At 38.9% G+C, this 12,182-nt stretch overlaps 1 protein-coding gene across 3 annotated transcripts; it reads right to left on the bottom strand.

The window, feature by feature from the left end:
- Positions 1–5,678: 5,678 nt before the first annotated feature.
- On the bottom strand, positions 5,679–12,182 carry cstpp1 (centriolar satellite-associated tubulin polyglutamylase complex regulator 1). Of its 3 annotated transcripts, none has more exons than XM_026310403.1 (9): positions 11,875–12,134; positions 11,652–11,754; positions 11,114–11,244; positions 10,620–10,704; positions 10,343–10,428; positions 9,911–10,118; positions 9,534–9,643; positions 7,615–7,678; positions 5,679–6,745 (listed from the first exon to the last, which is right to left on the bottom strand). In XM_026310403.1, the coding sequence occupies exons 1-9, from the start codon at positions 11,954–11,956 to the stop codon at positions 6,577–6,579; spliced, it is 1,038 nt and encodes a 345-aa protein (XP_026166188.1). In that variant the 5' UTR covers positions 11,957–12,134; the 3' UTR covers positions 5,679–6,576. The 3 variants fall into 3 exon arrangements, with proteins under 3 accessions (XP_026166188.1, XP_026166191.1, XP_026166192.1); XM_026310406.1 differs by having other exon boundaries at positions 11,652–11,751; XM_026310407.1 differs by lacking the exon at positions 5,679–6,745 and having other exon boundaries at positions 7,611–7,678; positions 11,875–12,182.

The following is a 12,182-nucleotide window of genomic DNA, read 5'->3' as shown; positions in this document are numbered from 1 at the left end:
AGGCTGTGTTTTGCATGAGTGAATTAATTAATTTATACACATATAAATTTGACATTTAATATGCTAATAAATAAAATGAAAAAACATCACTTTAAAAAATATTGGTTATAACTCGACTTAGATATTTGATTGCACTTAATTGCACTTAAAAAAGCATCTGTATTGGTATCTTCAAGTTTGCATATATGACAGATGACTATGTTTTCACCATTTTCACTTTTAGAGACTTGTTGGTGATGGCGACAGGTAATTATACACACCAGGTGTATAGTAAAAAGTTCTGAATCGTGGATTTGAGTTTGCAAATTTATGAATTTGAAATCTTAGTGCCAAGGATGCATAGAGGAAATCTATTTTCACAAAGACTCTCAACCATGAATGTTCCTATTGGGCACAGGCCCAGGGGCCTAAGGGTTTAGGGAGCAACTGAATAAAGTAACTGTGAACATGTCTTGTTAGAGAGTCAATCAAATAGCTACAATGTGATGAAAAATGAAAAACTAAATTGATTAAAAAAAACTAGTTCAAAGATACATAAAACAAGCAAAAGTAGATGCTAATTAAACACTAAATTATAACAAATACGGCTACAGAGAATTTCATAAGAATTAAGTTTTATGTATCAAACCTGTTTCAGGAGTGATCACTATTTGATTTTTACAGAATACACTGAATAATTGGGAAGACTTGGAGCGCAGCCATTCTGGGTAGAAATGCACATTCAAGAGAAGAACCTAAGAACAAAGCAAGGCTCTGTGTTTATGAAAAGGAGGTAAATCTTCTGTCTTTAAATTAGCCTCACCTTTGACTCTCCAGTCAAAGGCGCCTTGTTCAAATCCCCTCCTACAGTTTCATAGGTGATGCTTTGAAAGAATAAACTACAATGAAGCCGATCTGGTTGTTTCTTTACAAACAGATCGATGTTTGCAAAAGCATAAATAAGTATATAGTAAAGAAGTTTCATTCTGAATAACAATGTATCCTGTAACCAGACATGACAATCTGCTTTGGAGTTACTGTTACTGTTTAAGGTGCCTAATTTCTTGTTTTGCTTCTTGAAGTTCCTTTCTTCCAAATGGGATTCCAACAATATACCATTTATGCAAGATTTCTCTGGTTGAGCAATGGCATGTATTTCCTTTAGCTTTATGTAATAACAAGGCCTAAATTAAACAGTGCATTTTGTATGTTTCAAACAGAACAGATTGGTGCGATCACTGTGCAATCATGCCCAAGTCTGTCCACATCCCAGTCAGCTCTTCTGCTATTTCTTTTGCACTGCCTGATCACATTGAGCACCAAAGTTGGGTCAACATGGCAATACTTGTTTCTGAATAGACATTCCAGTTTTTCCAGCTTAGATATGTATTAAACACTGGCTTGGCTTTTGAAAAACTTACCTTCATGAACTGAACCTTTGTTGTATAAACCTGGCTTGTTATTGCAGCCAGTAGGTTGGCCCCTGACTTAAAGCTGCATGAAACAACACTTTTATAATAATTAATTAAATGACTGATTAAATGTCAATAGGAAAGGAAGTAGTCATAGTGATGTACCCACAAACACCATTTATTTTCAGTTACATAGTAGCTTTAGTTTGCATTGGTTTTCCAGCACATAAACTATACTACCATCAGCTTTGCTTCTAGCAGCAGCAGGCAGCTGTTTAGCTAAAACACTCTAAATCCAGCAACAAACCGTAGAAAGACAAATTTAGCAACTAACAGGTGAAGTTAATGAAGTATTTAAAAGCTTAAGAGCCTGATGTTTTTCTCTGAATTTAGTGGATGCCAAACCAGAGCTAAAAAGTAAGTGAATAATGGACTTTATCTATCAAGTCGTTTCAAACATGAATCAAATGAATGCAAATGATGTTTTGAGTCTACTGGATCTGTGTAGAAGCAACTGTTTGCTAACATGTTAGCTTTTATAACATGGTATTATGTTTTCATCTTGTGCTTCTGCTTAAACAGCACTTAATGCAGCTTTAAGATCCAGGATTTAAACTGCAGGAGTTTGAATTGCAGCCAATCAGAATATGTTTGTACTAACAGCTGAACTGTATGGTATTTTAGCAGATAAAGTTAATGGAAGTGAAACCCGAAATGTTTTGTGTTGAAAAACAGTGCCTTTTTTTTGTTGTAGTGATGATGACCGTCCTCTGTATTACCTGTTGACTTCAAAATGTTTCCAATAGCCCGTCTCATTCAGATGAAATAGCCTGGAACACTTAAGATGGCTGCCATAAAAAAAAAAGTTTATTTAATGGTAATTTCAATGGAACTGAAGAAAACTGACATCACGCTATGTAGGGTTTTAATGGAGCTGGTATTGTCCCTTAGTCAGCCAGTGGTGCCCCAGTGCTGGTCATTGTAACAGTTTCCTATGGTAAGATGTTAACTAACATTATTATAATCCAACATATTGGAGAGATTTTCTACGTGTGAATATAATTCATCATTAGCATTAGTTCAACCAGTATTAATATTTTTTTGCTGTCCCCTTATTTCACTGCTTTTTGTAGAAAAAGGAGGATTGTGATTCATTCATTGCCTTTGAAACAGTCATTGTCTTCCATGTGAGTATGAAAATAATTCACTCACAATACAGAATTTTTTCTTTGTCAAAATATAATCAGACAAGAAGTTTACTATGATGGATTATAAATTTCAAGTTTCAAATCTCAAACTATAGTCAATAAAAATAAATGCCAACCTCAAAAAAGAAAACCGTATTTGCCAACTAACAGAGCCTAATCAACAGGCTAAACAAGGCACACTGCTGGATCCAGGTAATGGGTACGGCAAGGACAGCTGGAAAACCAGCAGGTCAGTGTTGCTTGAGGACCAGCATTGGGAACCACTGGTTTAAATCATCATTTCAGTCCTTTCATCCAAATTTTGGTTTTCTGTCCACCATTTTTGTTTCCATGCCAGCCATCTAAGGTGCACCACAGAAAGCTGATCCACCAGAAAGTGTCCTTTTTATATGTTCCATTTCTGTGATTCTAAAATTATGGGGATCTATTGCACTCAACTCATCAAGAGATATATTAGATAGGCACTGTATGTACAGTCCAGACCACAGGTATTTGGACAGTTACACACTGCTAGTTCTCCAGGCTTTATGCTTCGCATATTAAAATAAAACTGACCTGTTGATGTAAACCTGCTAAATTAAAGCTTAGATTTGTCACTTTATTGTAGTATCCATTACTTTATTTCAGACTGAATGTACTGAAGCCACAGAGCCTGTCCAAATACTCACACATCTGGACTTTCTAGACAAATGTGTCTGGACTGTATGTATGATGTATGTTTGTATAGGAGTAATTATTTTATGCTGCTGGTATAACCAAAATCTGGACATAACACCACATGAAATTGATGTTGTAAAATGAAGACAAGATGCACAGACTGGTGATAGTGATGGTGATTATGCTTGTCAATAAATCATATTTCAACTGCACTTAACCTGCTCTTTTCTAGAAAGCAAATGACATTAAGTTTACCACAACGTCAGAAATAATTAATCTGATTTACATTTGATTCTTTCAGACGTATACCTACAGTGGCTTCAGGAAGCATTGTTGCTGTGATGCTCTAAATTGTTGTCCGGTGTATCCTGTTTGCTGTGGCAAACTAGACTGATTGGATACAACATCCCATAGTTCTCACTGTATGTCAGGACAAAACTCAAGCCATGAAGTTTAATGAACTCTGTAGATCTCTGTGATAATACTGTGGTGAGGGATAAATCATGGTGAGAGTTTAAAAGCCTTTCTAAAGCTCTGAGTGTTCCCAGGAGCACATTGGCCTCAGTCACTGTGAAATGGGAGAAGTTTGGAATTACTAGACTAGACTATTACTAGACTCTTCCTGGAGTTCGTCCTCTCGCCAAATTCAATAACTGGAGGAGGAAGTCAGTCAGGGAGGAGACCAAGAGCCCAACAGTCACTCTAACAGAGCTTTAGAAGTCCTCTGCAGAAGTGGAGAACCTGCTAGAAGGATGAGCTTCTCAACAGCTCACCATCAGTCAGAGGTAGAGTGACTAAACAGAAGACAGTTTGAATATGGCAGATAACAGTTTATCTGATGAGATACAAATTGAACTGTCTGGGCATAACTCCTAACAAAAACCTGCCCCAGAGTACAGAGACCTTAGACTCAGGCACAACAATGACCTGAAGCAAACAGCCAAGACAACGTTGGAATGTGTTCAAGACAGGTCCCTGAGTTGCCCAGCCAAATCCCAGACTTAAACCATGCAAAATGTTTGTGGAGAGACAGCAGTTCACAGACACTTCCCTCGAACCTAACAGAGTGAGAGGATCTACCAGGAAGAATGGGATAAACTGTTCAAATCCATCCATCCGTTATCTATACCCACTTATTCCTAATTAGGATCTTCCGTAGCCTATCCCAGCTCTCTTTGGGTGAAAGGCGGGGGTACACCATGGACAGGTAACTGCTCAAATCCAGGTGTGAAAAGACTTTGATTTTTGTTCGTAAATTTGAAATCAATTGTTATATACTCATATTATCAATGTATACAATCATGGAATACTCTACAGATGTTAATGTTAGTTAATGTGCAATAATTAAAATAAGTATAAAGAAAAGGATTTCAAAAATAAATGTAAAATATAAAATCTTATATATAAATATGTAATTGTTAAAGTTATGAACAATTGTTCCTATTTACCCAAATGAAATAATTAAAAACATTATACACTTTTAGAGACTTTAGGGGAGGCTTGAAGCGGAATAAATTCCTGTTTCAATCATGTAAGCATGTAGTCACAGTTGATGATCCTCTTGGATCAGATCATTGTGTTCAAGCACGACCAGAAAACGAAAGATCTGGCTACCAAGCACCGTTACTCGATTAATCGGCCGTTTTTTTGCACATTTAAACTAATCGGCATCGGCCCATTTCGCTGCACATTAGGCTTATTTATAGGCAGGCACATCTAAAACCAGCTAAGCGTTGTTGTGGAACACGTGAGGACCCCTCTTGCGACAAGCAGGCTGTCACCACCGGTGTTCAGTGAGCTGATGTTCCCGTCTGCTGAAACGCGTCCAAAACGGTTAGAAAGTACTTATCTGTCGTTTTTAATTTAGCCTTATACATTTCATTGGTTAAACATGAAGCTACTTTTGGAGAGCGATTGCGAGTAACTTTTTGGGTCTGTATTGTTGGCTAGCTGTAGTTTAGGCTGTAGGCACCAAAACATGCTAACAAGATAAACTCATATGTTCATTCTGTTTCTGTACCGGAGAGTTTCTCTTCCTCTGCGGGAGAGACTTAGCAACACACACACTGTAGCCCTGTCCTGTTTACATTTTACACACACGGCTTCAGCTAATGATGGCAAAGGAAACCATTCGTTTCAAACATATAATTACATTGTAGCGTATTAGAATTGACGCTGACCATGCTTATAATGTGTGCAACAAATGTGAAAGTAGAAACTCGTGCAATTCAGACGAATATTCTTGCTAAAACACGCAGGACAACTTTCCTCAATAAATGTGTCTGTGCGTCCGACACACACAGGAAAGAGATGAAGGGGGAAATTTTAAATCGGCCAAAAGAATCATATCAATTAAGAAATACAGTTGCGCTTTAAGTGCATGCTTGATTTTGTTCACTCTGTAGATTATGAACACGCAGGAAAAGGAGGAATGATTTATTCAGAATTTCCTGTCATTTTTCACAGTCACACTGCAGATACTGAAACATTGAGAATCTTTGTCTATTTACCAGTGTAGGACTATACTCTTTCCTTTGTTCAGGAAGCTGAAAGAGCTAATGTCCAGTGTTGCTGTCAATCATGATTTAACACACTATTTAAAGCAGCTGGAAATACAGCCACCCACACAGTGTGATATAAGCTAATAGGTAAGGCTGGTTTCCCAAATCAAGTGCAGCTCCAAATGATTTATAGTCAATAATAGCAACTAAAATATGGTAAATGTTCCTATCTTTTAGTCACACTGTAAGACCAACAGTGAAGCCTGCCTTGCTTTGTTCACTAAGCAGCAACTAACTTACAGGACATAAAACTACTTCATTAGTTTAACTAGTTTAAGTGGAGAGTTTTGGTGTTTTGTGATTGTGTTGAATAAATTGAGTTTTAGAGGCTGGCAACAACATTTCATGGAAAAGGTAAGTACCAGTTGTTGACTGTTTTTGCTGTTATTCAACATGCTTATAGCTGTATTTACAAGCAAAAGAAATAACTACTGAGCTGCAGCCACCGAGTGAGGGCATATCACATGACCATGTGCAGACATGGAGCTTGCACATCATCAGGATCACACAGCATATAAAAAAAAAATCAACATTATCACAGTGAATCTACAGTGCTAACCTGCAAACACAGGTATTCTGGGTATCATTTAATTAAGACAGTCTATTGTGTCACACAGTGGAGTTTTCTATTTCACTGATGTGCAGTTTCTACTGTTATTGTGTGGGCTTTCATAGCAAATAACAGGCAGCAAAGTTTTGATATGTATCATACAGCCATAGTGTGTTTTGGACTTAAGATGGATGGTAAAAGATCAGAGGTCAGTTTTCAGAGGAGTCAGTCTCTTCTGTGGAACCATCACTCTCCACCTCCATCTTTCTCCTGTGGTGGATGTTCCTCCTAGGGGAGGCCTTTCTTGGCACCTCCTTCAACCCTCCCACTGCGCTGCCACTGCTGTTACTGCCAGGACTCACTGAGATCTGGGCGATTCTGGACAGCACAATACAAAGAGATGTGACGAGAAGAAAAGACAGGAAGGGTAAATAAATGAAGGACCCTATTTTTGTTGACAAATGTGGCAGGTTCATTCAAGTGAAGCAGCACAAAGTCAGCTGGTGTTGTGGTGAGGCAGATGTCACAGAAGTACAGAAGGAAACAAAGCGGCAAGAAAATAAGAGGTGGTCTCGCTGTTTTCGTTAACTCCAAAAGGTGCAACCCTGGACATGTAACAGTGAAGGACTGCATCTGCACTCCAGACATTGAGCTGTTGGTGGTTGGACTGAGACCGTGAGTTTTCACACACCATTGTTGTGACTGTTTACATTTCTCCATTAGTTGCAGCACAGAGTGCATGTGACATCATCCACACAGTTGTCGCTGGTCTTCAAACAAAACACCCCAGTGCCCTTATAGTAATTAATGGGGATTTTAACCATGTTTCTATTTCGGGAACTCTGACCAACTTCAAACAGTATGTGGACTGTGCAACATGAGAAAATAAGATTCTTCATCTCCTTTATGCCAATGTGAAGGAGGTATACAGCTCTTCAGCCCTTCCCCACACATACATACACACACACACACACACTCACACACAAACAAACTGCTGTAGCAATTGAATTTCCCCTTGGGGATTAATAAAGTATTCTTCTATTTCTTCATTTGTTGAGCTCTTCTTGTGTGTCATTGTGATTAGCTCAGCTGTTTCAACATGTTGAGACTGGATGGGAGTGAATATATTGATCCCCGTTCGATTTACGAGGACTACTGCTTTGCACTGGAATTTGTGCAAAACTGGGACTAAATGTGATGAGCAGTATATTATATGTGACTGTTGATGCAGGTATGTGTGCTCTCACAGTTTGTCCAGCTCCTGGTCCATCTCTGGGTCAATCAGTAACTCTGCTTTGCTGGGTAACACTCCTGCAAAAACAGTGACAAAAGACAGGGGTCAAGTTTTTAAAGATGAAAGTACTATAGAACAAAACATCAAAAGAGAGCTAAAGGAGACCAAATCTCAAACTCCTTGGGACAACCCTGCAGTGGCCAGAAGGAGAGAGAGGAAAGGCAATGAAAGGCAAATGGACTCCAGGGCTGCAGCCGAGGACTTCGGAGAATGTCTACATCTCTCCGAGAAACCTGCTGGCAGACTGCAGTCAGATCAGCCCACAGCGGAATGGACCAAGCCTCAGTAAACCCGAGGTCAAACAAGTAACCCTTGGCTGTTCTGGTTGTCTTACACTAATTTCAGTTGGTCTCCATGGTTACTTAGAGCTTCTTCCAAAACTGTTGTTTAGACCTCAGACTCAAACACAGAACATAGATTAATTTAAAGATTTCTTTTCTACCATTGCAAACAACCTACTCTTATGTTTTATTTGTGAATTCATGGCTGCAGGGTGGGGGAGAAGCTGTGGAGCAGCGGCCTGGGGAAACGGCAGCTAAATTAGGGAATTGACCACAGATTACCGGTTGATGGCGTTGATGCCATCGACCGAAGTCGCTGGAGGTGGCAATTACACTGGCCGAAGATTTCACAGCCATCCACCCCGTACGAAGAATGGGGGCAGGACCAACAGGCACTGGCGGCCGACCGGTGCCGCCACCACAGAAGTGTCCGCCAGCGACGGTGCTGCCACGGCAGCTGACAGCAGCAGATCCTATACTACACTAACCTATAGTGCGATTTTCAGTCTTTGTCTACATTTCCTCCTGAGTCAGGCAACATTAGATAATTGGGTGTCTCCCCCCCAGGTTGTTAGACCTAATACAGAAGCATGCAGCTATCAAAAAACAGAATCTGAGCTCCACCGAACTCTTCCAGCTGATATTTGCCATGTCCATTGACACGGATAACATTTTAGAGAGGCTGAGATGCTTGTTAAATGTCAAATTTTGCTGGGAGGCAGGAAACATCATATTGCATAAAAACTGAAAGTTGAGTTGAGCAGAGGACACGGCTGTTAGGCCCAATACTATCAGCAGGAGCTGAGGAAGCATTGACAACATATCCTTGCCATGTTTTTTTTTTTTTTTCCCCAAATATCAGTGTAGCGCTGCTGCTTGTATGATCTCATATGAGACTCAACTGCTTTAAACCCCACAGACCTAACGGTTTTCTGAACTGAAGGGCTAGACAATAAAATGATAGCAGTATATATCGTGATAGACATGTAATCAATATCAAGAAAAAATACGTTAGAACATTTGATAACTTCACTGAATTTCATTGAAGAAGAAACCTGAAGAAACCACAGAAGAGAAAACAGAGGAAGGTGCTAGGTTATCCAACATATTTTTTATTGATATTGATTATGTGTTTATCGCGATATATATTGCCATCGTTTTATCGCCCAGCCCTATTACCAAGCCACCTCAGATAACCATTTCTAGTACTTCTTATCTTTTAGCCATTTGATAGCCCTATTGTTCTCATTTTTTCTGTTTGAAAATACTAACATTAACCTTCTGACAGTTTCAACCAAACAGGTTAGGAGCACATGTATTAATTTTGTTTTGTTCAGTAAAAAGTTGCAGTTTTGTATGAATTACAATGTTTAAAAAAATTCCATTGGAGTTTGGAAGCAAAAGATGTGTAGGAGTGTGCTAGTGTGGTGAGGACTGGAAAGTATTCTGATATAAAAAGGGGGTCTCTGCACAAAAAGTTTGAGAACCACTGCATTAAGGGAATATTTATAAAATGTGATTTGAAACATTTTGTATGTTGTAGCAGCAGCATTAGGCGATGAATGAGGATAATGTGTAATGTTAAACCTACCTACAGTTTGGTTGATGGTCTCATGTTTAGCAAGGCTCATTAGGAAGCTGTAGTAACAGACTTTGTCTTTCTGTTCCAGAATTTCTCTCATACAAGACCTGGAAGGATGACTACACAGACACAAGGAAATGCAGCTTAAACACACATACATGAAAGAAAAAAAAAGTGCTCAACAATACTGGTTGTAACACAAATCACACAAACAACAGCTAATATCAAATTGCCCTTACCATACACAAACATATACTAACATGTCATTAAGACATGACATAACAAGAGATAATCTCATCTGCTTTTGAAATGCCATTAAACATGTGTTTTCACATCTAGAGGGTGGTCCTACTGAGTGCTGACTGGAATGTGCATGTGTGTTTTACCTATGTTTGAACCTGTCGCAGAGGTCATCTATACACTGAGCCAAAATGGATGGGTCCACCCTGTCCTGCTGCGACACCTTCTTGTCATTTTCCTCTGCAGCCACACAGGGGAGCTGTTCAATGGAGGTGGAGGTGGGGACGATAACAGTGTTAGGACTCTTCCCTGTTAGAAGATCTTGGTAGATTACCAGCAGGCTCTCCAGGAACTCTACACACACACAAACAGTTAGAGTTCAGGGGTTTAAATTCAGCTTTTGCTAACAAATGGAATTAAGTTATTAGCGTCAAATGCTGTTTAAATGTTGATTCTATGGAGAATAAGGAACAAATGGTCATCATTAAGACACATCTTCTGTAATAAGTGTTGCAGCCAAGCTGAGTGAACTAGCACATTGGACACGTTGAAATCTAAAACAGTAGGTTCTCTTGTGCCTTGGTAGTAGAACTGCAGCTGAAAGGCATAGAGGAAGTCGGGGAAAGACATCAGACAATCTATGGCGTCGTCCATTAGAACAATTCTATAAGCCAAGAAAAGAAATGCAATTAACAACAGTGCACTATCAACCAATCAAATCAGTGTGCATTAAAAACCAAAAACACTAAGGGGTATGCAACATGAAAATCTATTTGAAAATTAATTGAAGTATATTTAAACTACACTGAAGTGTAGGATGGTAGTATGTTTTCTGTAGTGTGTCAGGAGACTAACCTGGCTGCACTTTGCACCATTTCAACTGGGAAATCTGGACATAATAACTGGAGCAGAGACTTGTACTCCAGTACAGACAGTAAGTCTGGAATACAACAAAACGTCAAACTAATGTTAATTACAGTATGTATAGCAGCAAACCACAGATTGAATTGCTGGTAAGCTTTCCCTCTGATGATTCTTCCATGTATCACTGCTGCACAGTCAAATGTTGTACCACCATTCTTGTATCAGTTAAACCAGTTGATTCTCTGCAGTTATATGGGGGTTTGGTATTCTGTTTCTTCCCAGCAGATGAACAGTTTTATGTGAAATGTTATTGGTATACCAGTTATTTTGATGTCCACAGTTCATCTTAACAGCCATTACGTAATAAGATTTTGGACAGTACATAAAAAAATTTAAATGAGCCCATGGGTAACCAAACTTTAAGTGATGTATTAATCAGAAACTGTAATCTAACTATCATCAAAACAGACAAACCTGTCACTCACCTCCACTCTTGCCAATCTGTCGGTAGCACCTCCAGAACACTCTAATAAAGGAAGCTCTGTTATGAGGAGTGGCCCTGATATAGTTATACTCTCTGAAGAGGACATGGTTACCGTTCTTCACACTGCTGAAACTACAAAAACAGGTGTACATTACAAAGAGAAGCAGTTTCAAAAGTCATGCTACAAGTTGTAATAGTAGTAGTATGACAATGTGCATTAGTGGCTTGAAAGAAGAACTAAACAAAAATTCCACCACAATGATAATTAAATGAACATAACTTAGCAGTATACCAAACGTTAGCTATTTTGGAGGTTACAGTATGAAAGTACGTATCAATTTCTAGTGATTTTTTTAAAAATTCAATTAGTTTTAGATTGTACATATTTTCTCTTTTATCGGGTGAACAATATGTTTAACACATCGTTGCTTGCGTTTCTCATCGGGTGTCTTTTAATAAATAAAGCACTCTTATAGGCTTACAGAAGAAGCCTCTCTGTATATTCGTGTAGGTGACCGAATGTGTATTTGAAGACATACTACTCAGCGAAGTAGCGAATCACGCCAAACTGGGTGTATTCCTCTTTATGTTCCAGCAGCTGGGTCACTGCGTCGCTCAGGTACACCAACACATTGCTGTCTGCTGTATGCGACAGAAACACAGTAAATACTAGCTAGCTCATCGTTGTTAATTGAAAACATGCACAGCGCTTAAAGAACTAAACTGTTAACACTGCACAGCTAATGCAGAACCTAACGTTACCAAGGTATTCCTCAGCGGTGACACTGGGATTTAAACGGTTCATTCTGGTAGTCCTCTCAGATGATAACGTTGAAATAAACATTAAAAACGTGTATATAGGTATTATCAACAAACTGCTAAATGTGTATAAAAAACAACAATATCTTTATGTAGCTTTTGGATTTTGCTAGCGATTATAGCACTAAATGTCCGGCCTGACATGGTAGACTTCCATGGAAACAGCGGTATGTTGTGAGTTACACTAACTATGCCCCCGAAAAACACATCACAAATGCGTTCCTATGCCGTTTTCGTTTTTCTTGATGTTA

Source organism: Mastacembelus armatus, chromosome 6 (genome assembly GCF_900324485.2).
Source record: "Mastacembelus armatus chromosome 6, fMasArm1.2, whole genome shotgun sequence".
Taxonomy (NCBI): domain Eukaryota; kingdom Metazoa; phylum Chordata; class Actinopteri; order Synbranchiformes; family Mastacembelidae; genus Mastacembelus; species Mastacembelus armatus.
Note: the sequence above shows the minus strand (reverse complement) of the source record. Positions and strands in the feature narration are given on the sequence as shown.